The sequence below is a fragment of the Cornus florida genome, unplaced genomic scaffold, assembly GCF_030987335.1.
Source record: "Cornus florida cultivar Cherokee Brave unplaced genomic scaffold, ASM3098733v1 CherokeeBrave_3.0.0_Hap2_Chr07, whole genome shotgun sequence".
Taxonomy (NCBI): Eukaryota; Viridiplantae; Streptophyta; class Magnoliopsida; order Cornales; family Cornaceae; genus Cornus; species Cornus florida.
Window position 1 is genome coordinate 58,967,678 of NW_026775577.1, and position 16,453 is coordinate 58,984,130.

General features: G+C 38.2%; 1 protein-coding gene across 1 annotated transcript in view; it reads right to left on the reverse strand.

Annotated features, from left to right (window-relative positions):
• LOC132267241 (MICOS complex subunit MIC60, mitochondrial) overlaps positions 1–15,596 on the reverse strand; it is a 29,312-nt gene extending 13,716 nt beyond the window's left edge. Inside the window, exons 1-2 of the mRNA XM_059768342.1 lie at positions 15,408–15,596; positions 14,940–15,003 (exon numbers count right to left, since the gene is read on the reverse strand). Coding sequence (XP_059624325.1) covers positions 14,940–15,003; positions 15,408–15,418 — 75 coding nt within the window. The 5' untranslated portion in view covers positions 15,419–15,596. The remainder of the gene's footprint in view (positions 1–14,939; positions 15,004–15,407) is intronic.
• Between the last annotated feature and the right edge of the window lie 857 nt (positions 15,597–16,453).

Consider the following 16,453-nt stretch of genomic DNA (forward strand, 5'->3'; position numbering starts at 1 on the left):
CCAACAATTAACAATGGGGAAGGAGCAAAACACAATAATGATATAACATAACGAAGGCGTATAAGATATATTCCCCTTTTATGTCAACTAACAAAAGAAACCATAATGAAAAATACAAAAGATAAACAAGTAACAGCAACACCAACAGCACAACGAGCAGAAAAGCCGAATGACCTATTTTATGCGGGTAGAACTTGATCTTACTCACTCTTTATTATAAGAAAGACAATTACATATTGCTTGAATTTCCGAGAAAAAAAAAAAAAAGACAATTATATGAGAATAAAACAAGGACAAAACAAAAAAACACATAAGCATGAAGGTTCTTCGTACAACGGCTGCAAATAAAATGTAAAATACAGCAGAAAACAAAAGCCACAACCAACCACATTCTGACGTACGCTTGAGGAAGATTTAAGTGTCCATAAGATTATTTTTTTTCCTAGTCAACAAGTACTGATCCACGGGTAATCCATGAATATGGAACAATAAACATTCAATATCTCAAAGTGTAATGAATTCAACTCCATGGACTAATCATAGTCCACCAATAACAAAAATCAAAATGAGACAGCCCGTGACCGAAGCCCCCACAACATTTCCAATACCACAAGGAAAATAATGTGTTACCATTTGAAATGGTTAAGAAAAACAATACAGCAGCTCTAATTTGGCAATGAAGAGGCGCGCACAGTTCATAAGATAATTGAGTCAAATAAGTTTTTGGCCCTTAAGACTCCTTGTTATCATTTTGGTGCATGAGAAATTTGTTCTTATCAGCCAAGCAGCCAATCTTTCATGTTACCCCTCTACAATGGATCTCAATTATTAGTGCTGCTTGAAACAAGGCACAAAGAGGTCCTCAACAATTCATCCATCAATGCAGATGTTGAAGCCAACAACATAATAATAGTATCTTACTATCTTGTCATAGAGACTCATAGAATTCATAATCCTCAGTTATACACGGGGATCAACCTCTTTGAGAACATCAATGTGTTAAAACTCAGCACAAACTGTGTCATAGCTGAGTCGTGACATACTCAATTAGGGGCCAGACCAAATTAGTCCTATATCACAGTGTGTTAGAATTTCGTGTGATTTGGCTGTTCAGTCCTAAGAAGCACACAAAATGGACAAAGTGATAGAGAAAAATAAAAAATAAGAAAGGACATAGCCACAAAAAGGATACGTCAAAAAAAGATAATATAGTTGTTGAAAGATACAAAAATTGAAGAGAGAAATTAAGCATGAAAAACACAAGGATATAACGTGGCTCGGCCACTACAGCCTACATCCATGGCACACAGCCCAAAGGACTACACGACTTTCATTATATTCTCTCTTAAAATTGTTTACAATAAGTACCTCCATTAATAGGTGAAAGAATACAAGTGATATATATGGAAAATACATTGATTTTTTTTTTTATAAGTAAAAATGAATTAGAGAGCATTCAAGAGGGGAACACATCCCACAGACAACACAACGGCCGGAGCCCAAAAGAAAAGGTCCTACGGACCCAAGGAACCCAAAAAGTCAACTATCTCCTCTATTGAATTACAATTTCTCCCCATCACCCAACAAAAAAGAAAGCTAATAGTTAAATTTCAGAACCCAATGGGAGATTCCTCCCCATCAAAGGATCTTCTATTCCACTACATCCAAATGCACCACCAAACACAAAAAGGTGCCACCCTCCAAACATCATGGGCATGGGGTCCTGCGGAACACCCTTCCAAGCGTCAATCAAGCCTCTCGAAGACCGTGGCATAACTCATTGAATGCCAAACAAGCCAAAAATAAGACTCCAACAGTCATGAGCAACGGGGCAATGCAAAAGGAGGTGATCCACTGACTCTCCATCCTTCGTACACATACAACACCAATTGACAGTAACTTGTCTTCTCCTTCTCATGTTATCAAGTGTCAAAATCTAACTCGAAACTGCGGTCCAAACGAAAAAGGCCACATTGAGAGGAGCCTTCGAACGCCAAACTGTATTCCAAGGAAAATCAACCCCTGAGAATCCAGAAAGGCAACAATACGAGGAACGAACATCAAATCTACCCATAATTTTGCAACTTTATATCATTTTTCTAAATAACCTATAATATGTTTAAAATTTTCATTAAAAAAAGTTTTTTTTAAAATAATAATAATAATTGCAAACTACCCGCCATGTCCATGTCATGTTCCACCATGTCCAACTGAGAAAAGAAATATTCAAATTAGAGGACACTTCTAGCAGTGTCCCACACGTGTTCGTATCGGACACATGCCCGACACGGTCATGACACTCCTACAAGAGCGTTTGTACTTCCTAGGCTCAGGCAAGACGACCTCATAATGGCCATTATAAAGTCGCCAATGCTCGTCATAGCCAAGTCGGCCACCTGACTATAAAATCTTCTTTTTCCCCACCTCTTCCATTTCTACCTCTTCCAACTTATTTTTTTAGCATCCAAACGCTACCTACGCATCCGATCTACATTCAAAGTTCATAAAACACAAGACTTGGTAAAAAAATCTTCAATCACATTCCAAATCTGCACTTTGTTCTAACAGGAAAACATCATTTAAAGTTAGATGTATAAACCATGTTTGTAGATTTGGTCCACATCTCCCAATCTAACAATCTTTAAATTTTTTATATTTTTGTTCAAGTCATAGTTTTTGTTTTGAAAATATAAAGATGATCCATTGTTCAAGTATCCAAATTTTTAGATTTTTTTTTTCTTATTTTTAAAATTTTCTGATTTTTAACTTAGTTATTCAATTTTTTTTGCATTACTTATTTAATTTTTTTTTTAAAAGAATATTAACCATTATAAATATGTGTTTATTAAATATTAAATACTTCATACTTCACATGCATTATTCTATAGGATTTTTTCTAATGGAATAAAAGTAAACCAAAAATATCAAAATGTTATTAAACTTGGCAGAAATTTTCAGAATGTCATAAAAATTCAAAAATAAACTAGTTATACATTAATAAAATTTATATAAATATAACTAGTTTACAATTAACTAGCAATTATTAGGATAAATTGACTAATAGGCTAATTTCACTAATTTCTCAATATACAAATTTCACTATATTAGTAATACTAATAATCTGATATACAAATTAGTTCCATTTATATGTGTTTGAGAGTAAAAAAATTGCATGTGCAAAGCACGTGACTAGAAATCTGGGGAAATCATACAAAAACTACTTTTATGGGTGATAATACTTTTCTTTTCTTTTTTTCCCTCAAAAAAAAGGTTTTTCATTGGCCGTTTTCCTTCGGCCTTAGCATGCTTGTTTGGTTGCCCACTCTTCGGAATTTCTTTGTTGAAATTTCTCAAAAGTATGAAAAATAATATATTCAAAGTATAGGATTGAAATGTCAGATAATGTGTTCAGTTATATACAACTTTAGAGGCACATATGTATAACTACCACCTCATGCAGGTGCAAATGAGGTATTAGTACAATAAAGGATTGATATAATCAATTTCACAATATTTCATATTCATTTAATGTCCAATGAAATTAATAGCCAACACTATAAGAATTACCAGCCAGTTAACTAGAACTCGTGAAAATCTCACACATTTTATCCCCAAGGGAGAGTGAAAGAAAACATATATATTGTTAAGAAGGAAGACGCTGAACTTGAATCCAGAGTGGCATTGTAGGAGTGAAATCTTGATATTATCCGACAAAGCAAGCGACATCCGAGGCCATAAAATATGAAAAATACGTATTTTTCATATTTCTAGAATTAAACAAAAGGATTTGCAAATAAAAGGAGCTAAGCAGTAAGTGTATCGAAGCAAAGGTTCCCCAGGAATTTCAATTGCGCTCATATTCATCACTGTCAGAATTGGTTCAAGCTTTGTAGTGAACCAAAACAAAACAAGAATTACAACAGAAAAGTAAACATGCTACACACAAAGAACACAAAGATTTTCGTGGTTCGGCATAAGCCTCCTCCAAGGTGGGTTTGTGCCCACAAAGCCCGTTGAGACCCGGGCCGAAACAAAATTTGGGCCACAACATCACATATGTGTGTGTGTGGTTAATTCTATCATTTCATGACCATGATATCATGCTAAAGAGCTATAAACTCAACAATTTAATGGCTCAACAACCATGAGGATAAAACCAATTTGACCATTCATCGTAACATTTCTATGACCATGCCATCGCACTAAATAGGTATAAACCCAGCAATTTAAAGGCTCAATGCATAATAAAGCCTTGAGGATTAAATCATTTGACCATTCATCACAATATTCAAAAGACAGTCATCCATAGAGAAGGCACAAAAGAACATAGAACTTTGTGGACCAACCCAACGTCATACACTATGGTTGTGGAATTGGAGATGAATTCTATCTCCATTCTCCACATGTTGATAAGACACCCCACCGTAAGTTTTCTTCCCTAAAAAGTGCAAATTCTGACATGTACATTTGTGTGTACATGTGTTTTCAACAGACTAGTATACACACCAAAATTTACACCACTAAAAAAAAACGAAATACATGACACTATCAAAATTAAATGCTGTATATAATGTCATAGTTATTTTTTTTTGTTTATGTCATAGTTACTTCAACGTGCCCTTATTGGTTCAACCAGCCATATTATTGCACTTACCAGGTTTCAAAATTCAACAAGCCAACCAAGTCCAAATGTTTTTCTTGAAAATGTCCATGAAGTTTAGTTTAAAGCATCCAGAGTCCAAGAGGTAAGCCATCAACTAAACCACCCTTCCAAATGTGTTTGTTGGCCGCATATACGGTACACAATGATTCTAGCATAACCTCAGATCCACCATCTATAATTATGTAAGCATTTTGGGTTGGGGGGGGGGGGGGGGGGGGGGGGGGGGGGGGGGGGTGTGCATAATAAAGCCTTGAGGATTAAATCATTTGACCATTCATCACAATATTCAAAAGACAGTCATCCATAGAGAAGGCACAAAAGAACATAGAACTTTGTGGACCAACCCAACGTCATACACCATGGTTGCGGAATGTTTTTCTTGAAAATGTCCATGAAGTTTAGTTTAAAGCATCCAGAGTCCAAGAGGTAAGCCATCAACTAAACCACCCTTCCAAATGTGTTTGTTGGCCGCAAATACGGTACACAATGATTCTAGCATAACCTCAGATCCACCATCTATAATTATGTAAGCATTTTGGATGTTGGGGGGGGGGGGGGGGGGGGGGGGGGGCGCGGGTGCGGGGGGGAATGAGAGGGCAACACCACTTGCATACAGAGGCATCTCTCTTTGCTCTTTAAATTCTTCTTTAAGATAAAAATACTAATTACTATGTCCTCTCATCAAAACGATTGATCGAAATTTCTGACCAAATAGAGTGTGTATTAAATATGTACAAGAGGTGAATGAGGGGATCAAATGAATACGGTGGAGCGATCTGGTAGGAGAAGCGACACTTCTGGTGGCCGACATATGCCCAAAGGCCCCTGAGTTAAATTGGATGGTTGCTGCCAAACGTTGTATCATTTGGAAACTAGAACGGTAATTTAGTTTAAAAGGGTATCTAATTATCCATTAAAGAGTGTGGTGTAATTTTAGAAGGTACCTCTCCTGGTTTTTGATTGATTTAAGATAAAATAAGATTATAGATAATGTGAATAAAAATGAAATTAATGTTGTCATTTATATAGTAGTATAGATATGTAATTTATGGTAAGCATGTAGATGTTTGATGTAGATTTGTATTAAATTTTGTTCCAGAATATATATATATATATAGTATATCGCATCAAAATGGAATTACAATAAGTGATGATATAGGTTGGAGCTTTGGTACGCCGGTTAGGGGACAGACACAAGTCACTTGTAGTTTTTGAGTGAAACAATTAATTATCGTACAACACAGTTGAAGAAGCATTTGCAACACAAGAGGAGTAACATGACACTATGTAAACATGTTAGTTGGAAAGCTAAGGAACAGATGAAATCGATAAGAGTCAAACAGGTGATCCATAATGTCAATGGGTTTGCTGTTGGGAGATTTGTTGAGCAGTTTGAGAGAAGGTTTGCTGGTTGAAAGAAATAATATCTCTCAAAAGTGGGGCATCTAACTCTTATGAAGAGCACACTTTCGAATCTTCCAACATATTTTATGTCCCTTTTTCCGATGCCCATGTCAATTGTCAGAAAGTTACAGAAGATCCATGAAGTTTTTGTGGTGTAGTATGGGAGATGAGTTCAAGTACCACTTGGTGAATTGGGGGAAGGTATGTAACATTATTCAGGAAGGGGGATGGGGATTAGGAGATTTTTTTTTTTTGATAAGTAAAAATTTATTAGAAAAACGTTCAAAAGGGGAACGCATCCCTAATACAAGAGAAAAGATCTAAGGACCAATAGAATCCAAGAAATCAAAGAAATTATCGATCGAGGAGCATGTACTTCCTCTAACATAAAAGAATAAAGAACGAAGAATATGAATTTTTAAATTAGCTAAGGATGATTCTTTTCCTTCAAAGGATCTGTTATTTCTCTCACGCCACAAACACCACCAGACACAATGAGGAACAATCTTCCAATAAGCACGAGCTTGTTTCTTAACAAGACAGCTTTTCCAAGCGTTAATCAATTGAGAGGAGTGCTTAGGCATTACCCAAAAAATGCCGAATATGCTGAAAATAAAACTCCAACAACCAAACGCCACAGGACAATGCAAAAGAATGTGATCCACGGATTCACTATCATCTTTGCATAAACAACACCAATTAACAATGATGTTGCCTCTCTTTCTCAAATTGTCCAAAGTCAAAATCTTCCCCAATGTAGCTGTCCAAACGAAGAACGCGATTCGAAGAGGGGCTTTAGAGCACCACACGGACTTCCAAGGAAACTCGGAACCAACGAAATTGGATAAATGAATAAACATAGAGCGGACATCATACCGACCATGAGCCAAAGGAACCCACAAAATATCATCACACCCTCTGCCACTATCCTTCTGCCTATACAAAATATCCAAAAAAGCAGAGACTTCCTCCATTTCCCAATCCTGAAAAGACCGCCTAAACCGCACATCCCACGTAACTCCATTGTTATCAAGATGATAACAATCAATCACGAAAACATGCTTATTAGTTGCAATGCTATAAAGCCTAGGAAATGAGTGTGAAAGCAACTGGTCGCGACACCAAAGATCCTCCCAAAAACGAACATGCCTGCCATTACGAACTTTGAATCTAATAAGAGTAGAGAAGACATCCCATCCCTTCCGAATAAATTTCCACAAACCAACGCCTCCCGTAATAGTGACTGGAAGAGATGACCAACCCCCACTCCCCTCACCAAAACGACACGAGACAACTCTTCTCCATTGACGATGTCGTTCCCTTCCAAATCGCCATAACCACTTTCATAAGAGAGCACGATTAAAAGGAACAATTTTTCGAATGCCTAACCCTCCGAATCTCAATGGTTGGCAAACTTGATCCCAATTAACAAGATGATACTTAAACTCCTCTCCCCTTCCACCCCACAGAAAATCCCTCTGAATTTTTTCAATTCTATCAGCAACAGAACATGGAATTTGAAACAAAGGTAAAAAATAGGTAGGAAGGGATAAAAGAGTACTCTTTATAAGTGTGACTTTCCCACCCTTAGATAGATACTGCTTTTTCCATCCTGCTAATCTTTTCTCATATCTATTAATCACTGAATCCCAACTCCCAACCAGTGTAGAAGAAACTCCCAAAGGCAATCCTAAATAAGGAAGAGGAAAAGAACCAACTCCGCACCCTAAAACAGCAGCTAAGGAGGAAATATCTGGAACATCCCTCACTGGAACAAGCACACTCTTTCAGACATTAATCTTAAGCCCAGAAACTGCTTGGAAGCAAGCAAGAGTGCACCTCAGATATCTGAGTTGAGAAATATCAGCATCACAAAATACCAAAGTATCATCAGCAAATAAAAGATGGGAAATCTGGATCTGATGATCAACATCTCTGCCAACTCTGAACCCCCTAATGTAACCCAAATCTTCTGCTTTTCTCATTAATCTAGTCAGACCTTCCATAACGATGAGAAAAAGAAAAGAAGATAATGGATCACCTTGTCGCAGACCACGTGAGCTAGCAAAAAAACCCGCAGGAGAGCCATTCACAAGAACAGAAAACATAACTGATGAGATACAAGTGTCAATCCATTTTATCCATCTATCACCAAATCCCATCCTCCGAAGAAGATACAAAACAAACTTCCAATTAACATGATCATAAGCTTTCTCGATATCAAGCTTACACAAAACGCCAGGAACCCCACTTCTTAATCTAGAGTCAACACATTCCCCAGCAATAAGAACAGAATCCAAAATCTGCCTTCCACCAACAAAAGCGTTCTGCGATTCTGAGATAAGACCATCCAACACTTTACTCATCCTGGAGACAAGAACCTTGGCAATAAGCTTATACATACATCCGATTAAGCTAATTGGCCGAAAATCCTTGATATCAGATGCACCGCCCTTTTTAGGGATGAGAGCAATAAAAGATGCATTCAAAGATTTTTCAAATGTGCCATGAGAATAAAAATCCTGAAAAGTGCTCATCACCTCCTCTCACACCACCTCCCAACTCTCCTTAAAAAAGCGCATAGTAAATCCGTCTGGCCCTGGTGCTTTGTCCCCGTTACAACTAGAAAGTGCCTTAAGCACTTCCTCTTCCGTGAATGGAATCTCAATACTATCCCTATCCAACGCAGAAATAGTATTAAATGGAAGACCATCAAGAGTAGGTCTTCGATCCAAAGTTTTAGTGTAAAGCTGCTGATAAAAAGAAGCAATTCCTCCGCGCACATCTTCTTCTCTCCACAAATCAGAACCATTAACCCGAATACGTCCGATATGATTACACCTTCTGTGAGCATTGGCCAGTCTATGAAAGAATTTTGTATTCCGATCACCATCTTTTAACCACAAAGCCCGAGACTTTTGACGCCACGAAATCTCCTCCATATGAGCAATCTCAGCAAAAACCGCTTGACAAGAGGCTCTTTGAGAGCGTAAAGACTCCCTACTCTGTCCCACCTCAGCTAAACGATCAAGCTCAGCAATATCAGCAAGGGCTCTATTCTTTTTCCATTCAAGATTCCCAAAAACTTCTTTATTCCATCTCTTAAGCTCAGTTTTAAGAAACTGAAGTTTTTTAGCTAACACATAACTAGCAGAGCCTGTGAAAGACCCTTTTTGCCACCAAGACTGAACCTTCCCTTGAAAGTCTTCAGATCTAAGCCACATGTTTTCGAATCTGAAAGGAGTGCGTCTAGACCTCAAACCACCACAATCCAAAACAAGAGGTACATGATCAGATGTGACTCTAACCAACACAGCCTGAGAGACATCCGGGAAATGCTCTTCCCAAGCCCCAGAAATCAGGAAACGATCCAATCGAGAAAAAGTAACCGGTTCCCTACCATTAGACCAAGTAAAAGCCGCTCCTTCCAACGGAAGATCGATAAGAAAATTATTGTCAATAAATTCTGAAAACATGGTCATTTCTGAAGACCACCTACCTCCTGTGGATCTCTCAAATGGGGATCTAACAGAGTTAAAATCCCCACTTAAGCACCAAGGCAATGACCATAAGTCCTTAACAAAGCAAAGCTCTTCCCACAGGACTGGTTTATCACTATCAGTAACAGGCCCATACACACCTGAAAACGTCCATTTGAAATTGTCTTCTTCCATCTGAAACATGCATGACACCGAGAAAATACCCTTCCAACAGTTCAAACTGAAGTGCCTGTTGCATTTAAAACTTCAAAGTCCACAAACCTACCTCCCCAAAGACTCCTGACAATCTCAACAGTAATATCAGCCAATTTAGTTTCTTGTAAGCAGACAACATGAGCACTCCACTTCCTCAAAGCGACCTTGATAACTCTTCTTCTTTTCGGGTCATTAAGACCACGAACATTCCATGTTATAAGTCGTAGCTTCATGAAGAACCAAAAACAATCAATTCACCTCCTCCCCTTTTACCACTCCTGGTTCTCCCCCTTTCTTTGGTTGACCCATTCTTTCCATCGTAGTTAACACAAGAAATCAAATTCTTCACTTCCTGTTCGCCTTTCCGATGTGAATTTTTGACTTTGACTCCTTTTGTGTCACGAATTGGTTCACTGCTACCATTTCCTGCAATAGTTTCGTGGAGAATACACAGGGTTTGTTCCTCATAACCTTCTGCAGAGACACCCAAAGCTTCACTAATTGCTCCAATATTCTCAATGACCCATTCCATGCCCAGATCAGTGGTTGTCTTCAAACAATCAGGCCGCACAACAGCCAAAGGTTCCATAAAGTCCACTTCATCGTGAGCAGGATCTGTCCCGGAAAAAGATGCGTTAAAAGGGTGCTGCTGAAAAGCAACATCAATCACTCCTTCCTGTAAAATCCCCTCTATTTCCGAGGCATTAACTTCTTTGGATGGGATTATTGAAAACTCCTCATGCTCAGATGAAAAATTGCTCAAACCTTTAACTGAAGTAAATAGCCGAAGCTCTTTAAGCAAAGCTACGGCTGAATCATTATTCAATTTGAAATGCAAATCTTTTCCAACACAAACTGTCACTCCATTGAGAAAACCCGTACTCTCGGTAGTAACCTTTGAGACGTCCAACTCTGATTTTGAAGTCGAAATCCCAATGATACTTCTCTGTTGACCCGAAACATTCTCAGCAACATTCCTGTCGCTAGCCACTTCACCCGAAGAAGAAGGAGAAGAAGTAGAAAGAGTGTTGAGAGAAAGATTAGGACTCAAACCTGGAGAAGAAGTGCGAGAACGTGCGACCCATTTCTGCTTTTCATTCCGAGTCCACCGAGATCCATGGCGTCCGACGTTCGTCAATCTCCTCTCGGATTTCATCAAAATATTAGAGGGTTTGGTATGGGCTTGTGATTCATTAGGACCAGGTTTGATGTTTGTAAGTGAGATAGATAATGAGTTAGGCCCTTTTCGTACCTTTCTAATAGGCCCAGACTTGAGAGGCCCATTTTGGAGTTGCCCAGTTTGACCAAATCTAAGTGGCCCTTTCCGTAGTCTTCTTCTAACAGGCCCAGAACCCAAATACGCTCTGTAAGGTTGAGATTGAATGAGCCCATGATTATCAGGCCCAAATTTCCTGACCTGTCTTGATAACTTATGGCCCAAAGTAAAACCTTTATCAGCCCGAAAATAATCCTTCCCTACCTTATCTTCAAGAAATAAGGATAGAGCTGAATCTGAAGGGGTAGCCCATCGTTCACCATGTGTACACCAGTGTTGCTCATCAACGACGCGTTTGCTCGGCGTGTGAATCTCACCTCGTCGTCTACCTCCAATAAACTTCACCTTTTGCTGAATTTCACGATTCTTCAGCCACTGTTGAATTTCAAGAATCCCTTCTTCACCTTTGCGAAGAAGCTCGTTCCATTTTTCTTCCGACATAAGATGAGATCCGTCACTGCCTTCAAGACTTTCCGTTGAAGGAACAAGCTCCGGCGAAATTTCTTCCCAAATCGCGACCTTGTAGCAGAAAGTGTCGTCGTTGATATACACAAACTTCGGACAATCACGACCAACTCGTACTATTATCCGAACGCTTTCAGCATCCCTGGTCTCATCCGCGTCAGATCTGACATAACCACCACAAAGTTCTCCCACTTCGACGAACAGAGCATGGCACCATAAATGTAATGGAAGCCCAAACAACCGGATCTGCTTGAGACCTTGATCACTGAGAACGCCACGGCAACCAACACGAAAGGACCACACGTCGATCCTCAAAGTTGCAGAACCCCATTGTCTTCGCCCTTCTTTCAACACACGTTTGGCCTCTGCCTGAGAAGGAAACCGGAAAAGAAGCATTGAATCGGATAACGGTGAAACCCCCACTCCATAAGTCGTATTCCAAGCCCTCGCTGCCCATTCTTTCACGCGATCACAACTCCCCACTTCCTTGTCAAATTTTCCGACCAAACAAGAGGAGAGAACAGATATCCTTCCTCCGACGGATTCCCCGTCGATATACAACGACGGACCGCGATGAGGAACCGCCGACTTCACATCTCCCCCAAGCGAAATTCTTGGTAACCTTGCGATATCCAGAAAAGATTTCATTCCAAAGAAACAAAACACAGATCGCCTCACAAATCGCCCCTAGTGGGGTGAAATCGCACATAGTGACGTGTACATCTCCATATCGGCTTCCTTCCCTTTATCAGTTATTAGGAGATTGGATTTGTTCAACAAGGCTTTGTTCGACAAATGGCTACGGAGATTTGGGGGAGAGGTCCAGATTGTGGAGGAGGATCATTGCTTATCGGAATAGAGAGGGTGGTTGCCTAAGGAGGTGAATTCTCCTTCAGGGTAAGGGTTTGGAAGCTTATCCAGAAGGGCTGGGATGAGTTTTCCAAAAGTACTCGATTCAATGTCAGAAGTGGGAGGCACGTTAGATTTTGGGAGGATCTCTGGTGCAGGGACATTGCTTTGGCTTGCAAGTTCTCACAACTTTTCAGGAGCGCGACGGACATGTATGTCTTTGTTGCCGACTGTTATCGGTTTGATAGCGGGAGTTTTGGAGAGAGTTCCATGATTGGGAGATTGAGGAGATTGCAGAGTTCTTAGCTTTGTTGTATAGTCATGCAATGGAGGAGGAGGGGATGGATGAGATGGTTTCGGCTAGCTCCTCAAGATCGCTCTACCAGAGCGTTCTATAGATTCAAGGACCTACTTTCCCTTGGAAGACCATTTGATTTGCTTGGTGAGCTGCCCTTAGAGGATTCTCACTTAAGGCAATCTGAGAAGGAGGCGTCAAATTGTGGTGAACGGGTATGTGCAAGAATGCGGAGGAGTCAATGTATCAGATTCTTCTTCATTGTCCAATAGTGAGGGATGTTTGGCCTGTGTTTCTTGCTATGTTTGGTATGCATTGGGTGTCCCCCAGTTCCACGTTGGATATGATAAAGGCTTGGAGAGAGAGTATAGTGGATAGCGGAGCCAAATATGCTTGGAGGGCCACTCCCTTGTGTTTATGGTGGGGCTTGCAGCGTAAGAGAAATAGGAGGTCCTTTGATGGAGAGGAGACTCGTATTTGGTCTCTTAATACATTATACTGAGTTCTTTATTCTTTTGGGTTATGGGCGAAATTGTAAATCTGTGGGGATATCGACTTTGTTGATAGCCTGAAATTATAGTTGGCCGATGTTGGCTTTTTGTGTATTCTCTTGGCAGTGCTCCCCTTTTGAGCGCCCTTTAATGAAGCCTTTTAACAAAATTGTATATCTGTAGGGATATCGACTTTCCTAGGGACCTTTAATATTAAGATTTAACCTTATGAATTAAATATTACTGTACCAAGGGTCTTGTGGCCTAGTGGTAGTTCCTCTACCTTCCAAAGTGAATGGTGAGGGTTTGAGTCCCCAAAGGGGCAAAGTGGGTGTGTGTATTTCTTGCCAATGAAAAATAAATAAATAAATAAAATATTATTGGTCATATTTATGTGAGCAGTATAGAAGGCCCTTGTAAAGCTCTAAGCACTTCTCACTTGTGTATACTCTAGAATGTTATGGTGTTTGATTAGACACATGGAGCAACTCACCATCCCACCCAGAGCATAGATTTCTGATGAGTTTGTCATAATTTCAGTAGAAGGGAATAAATGGCTATCATCAAGAGGGCTGTCATGTCAACTATAATTTACCGCCTTTGGAGTTTGGACTGAGATAGCTGTCAAAGTTATCTACCACCTACTAGCCTGCTAAAATCATTACTTAACAAATCTTCCATGACGCTTCCACCAAACTTTGGTTGGGTAAAGACTCACCAGTTATTAGGGAGTTCTTCTGAGGTTTAATTACTCTGCTTTCTTGTCGTTGTCACAACACTTGCCAATTATACTGGAGAGCCCCAAACCCCACCCCCACAATAGCTCATGGTGTCCCAATTTTGAGCTGTCGCTGCTAAGAAAACTCTTGAGGGATATATCAATTTTTTTTTTTTCTTATAAGTGTCGAGGAATATACTAATTATGATTGCAAAAGCAAAATATGCAAGGACGCCTGTATTTGTGGAGGCAAGTGGCTATCATTCTTACATTGTCCTTCCATTATTTCAACATATTCTTAGTGCTCATATTAGTTCTCACAACAAGGATTAGTTCCAGCATAAAGGAAAAAAAGGGTAAAAAACAAAATAAAAGTTAAATTAGTGGGGTAAAGGTCCAATCACATTCGAAAGCTATGGCTGAAGGAATCAGAGGGACCTGTGGAAGTTCTTGAATATAGGTATGTTGAGGAAAATCCGATTATTATTATTATTATTATTTTTTTATCACCTAGAAAATACTATTGATAATTCACTTGAATATCTACTTGACACAATTTTTTTAGATCGCCTCAATCAAGAACCAACAACTGATTTTTTATCCATTCCCTTTTCATTTGTAATTGAGCTATTTTTATACCTCTAGTTTTCTACATCTCTCTCCATTGTCGTAGCAGATGTCTATGAGACTACATGTAACCTCCCAAAACTAATAAACAACAGATAACATCATATAGGTTGGTGAGATGATATGAAAGCTACAAAACAGTTGACACCATCGTGTCTTATCACAAGAATCATGATTTATGGGTTGAAAGAAGTGCGCAGGACACCGACTGACAATCTTAAGAAAGTTCTTTCTATTAACACTTTATTCTATATATTTTGACTTTAAAATCAGTGTATGAAATGTTATTAAGTTACTATTTATACACACAGCATAGAGGTTTTTTTATGATAAGTCACACATCATAGAGGTTTTCCTTTTTCTTTATTTCACTTTTCCATAGAAAAACAGTAATGCAATTCAAAGATAAATCCAAAATCCTTTAATACAGCATGTTAGAAAACTCATACAACATACCTGAGTTGTGATCTGGGTACGGATTCTTCTAACAGAATGACGGGACGAAAGCTCCAAAAGGGACCTAACAAATAAACGACATAAGACTTCAGAGAACAATATTATTAACATATTATGGCAACTACAATTGATAGGGCAACAATTTCATGTGTATAAGCTTACAAATACTGACTCCAGTTTAATTACCGAAAAAAAAAAAATTTGTGACTCCGTATGTAATTCATCTACATCAAAACTAAATCAGGAAAATATAAAACCCCAAATGTGGGTCGGTGGACATTGATAAACCATAATGAACTTGAAGCGCTTAAAAAACAATCATTGACGCTAAATATATACACACGTATGCATAAACCCTAGAATTCAAATTGTAGTTTCTAAGAAAACCCAAATACTAACTTTCGAACTATAGAAAAGAAACAGGTACTATATACAACGGAGATATATATTTATATATATAGTTCGTACCTCCGCAACATGGTGGTCTTTCTTTGATCGGGAAATTCACCGGAGAGTGCAGTGGTGATACTCCAATTGATTGTTGAGAGAGAGAGAGAGAGAGACGGAGTGAAGTACGGAAACTTTGCCGATTAATTGATGGCCTCGCCTGAAGCTCAGAATTATAGGTCATTTTATATTTGCTTTGTTTTTTTTATATTTTCATTTTCATTTTTATTTTTAGTGAATTAAAAAAACCTGTTATTGGAACTTTTTTTTTTTTTTTTTTTTATCACTTTAAATTGTAGGAAAAAAATTATAATCCTCTTTTAAAACAAATAAATAAGTTGGTATATTAGACACATTTTCTCTAAAATATTACAACTATGTCTCTTTAAACTCAGTTTGTTTTGACGCAAAATAATATTCTTTTATTTTTACTTTGTCAGTATTTGGTAAAGGACGTACGTCGAGATTGAAGTCGAGTCTATTGGATCAGGTATGTAAAATAACTTGTCGAAAATTTATGAATAAATTATTTTTATTGAATTTTAATATTTTTTTTCTTCATTAATATTTTACGACAACTAAACATAAGAAAATAAAAATATATATATTTTGAAAATTATTTTACAAAAAATTTTAAAAATAAATAAATAACTATACCATCGGGAAACTCTTTGATTATGGAGGCGCTCCTTATGTTGGATATACAACGTTTAGGATCTCTTAAATATGGACCATATGGGAATTTTTTTTTTTGTTAGAGGCAAGCAAGAATTAGGGGTTAGTGGTTAAATTGTTAGAGGGGTGAGGGAGGAAATATAACTCCTAAACTCAAGAAGTAACCTATTCTTTCGGACAACACAGTTCTTGCAGTATGGACCATATGGTATTAATTTAACTGTGTTGGATTAAAAAATAATGTTAATAGTTTTGTTGGTCTTAAGGATTTTATCTAAAGATCAATCTAATATTTTGATGATTATGTTTAAGTACTAATATTTTCATTGAGTGATGTATAGATTTAATGATGAGTTATAAGGTCTAATCCAGGCATTCCAAGCAATGGATAC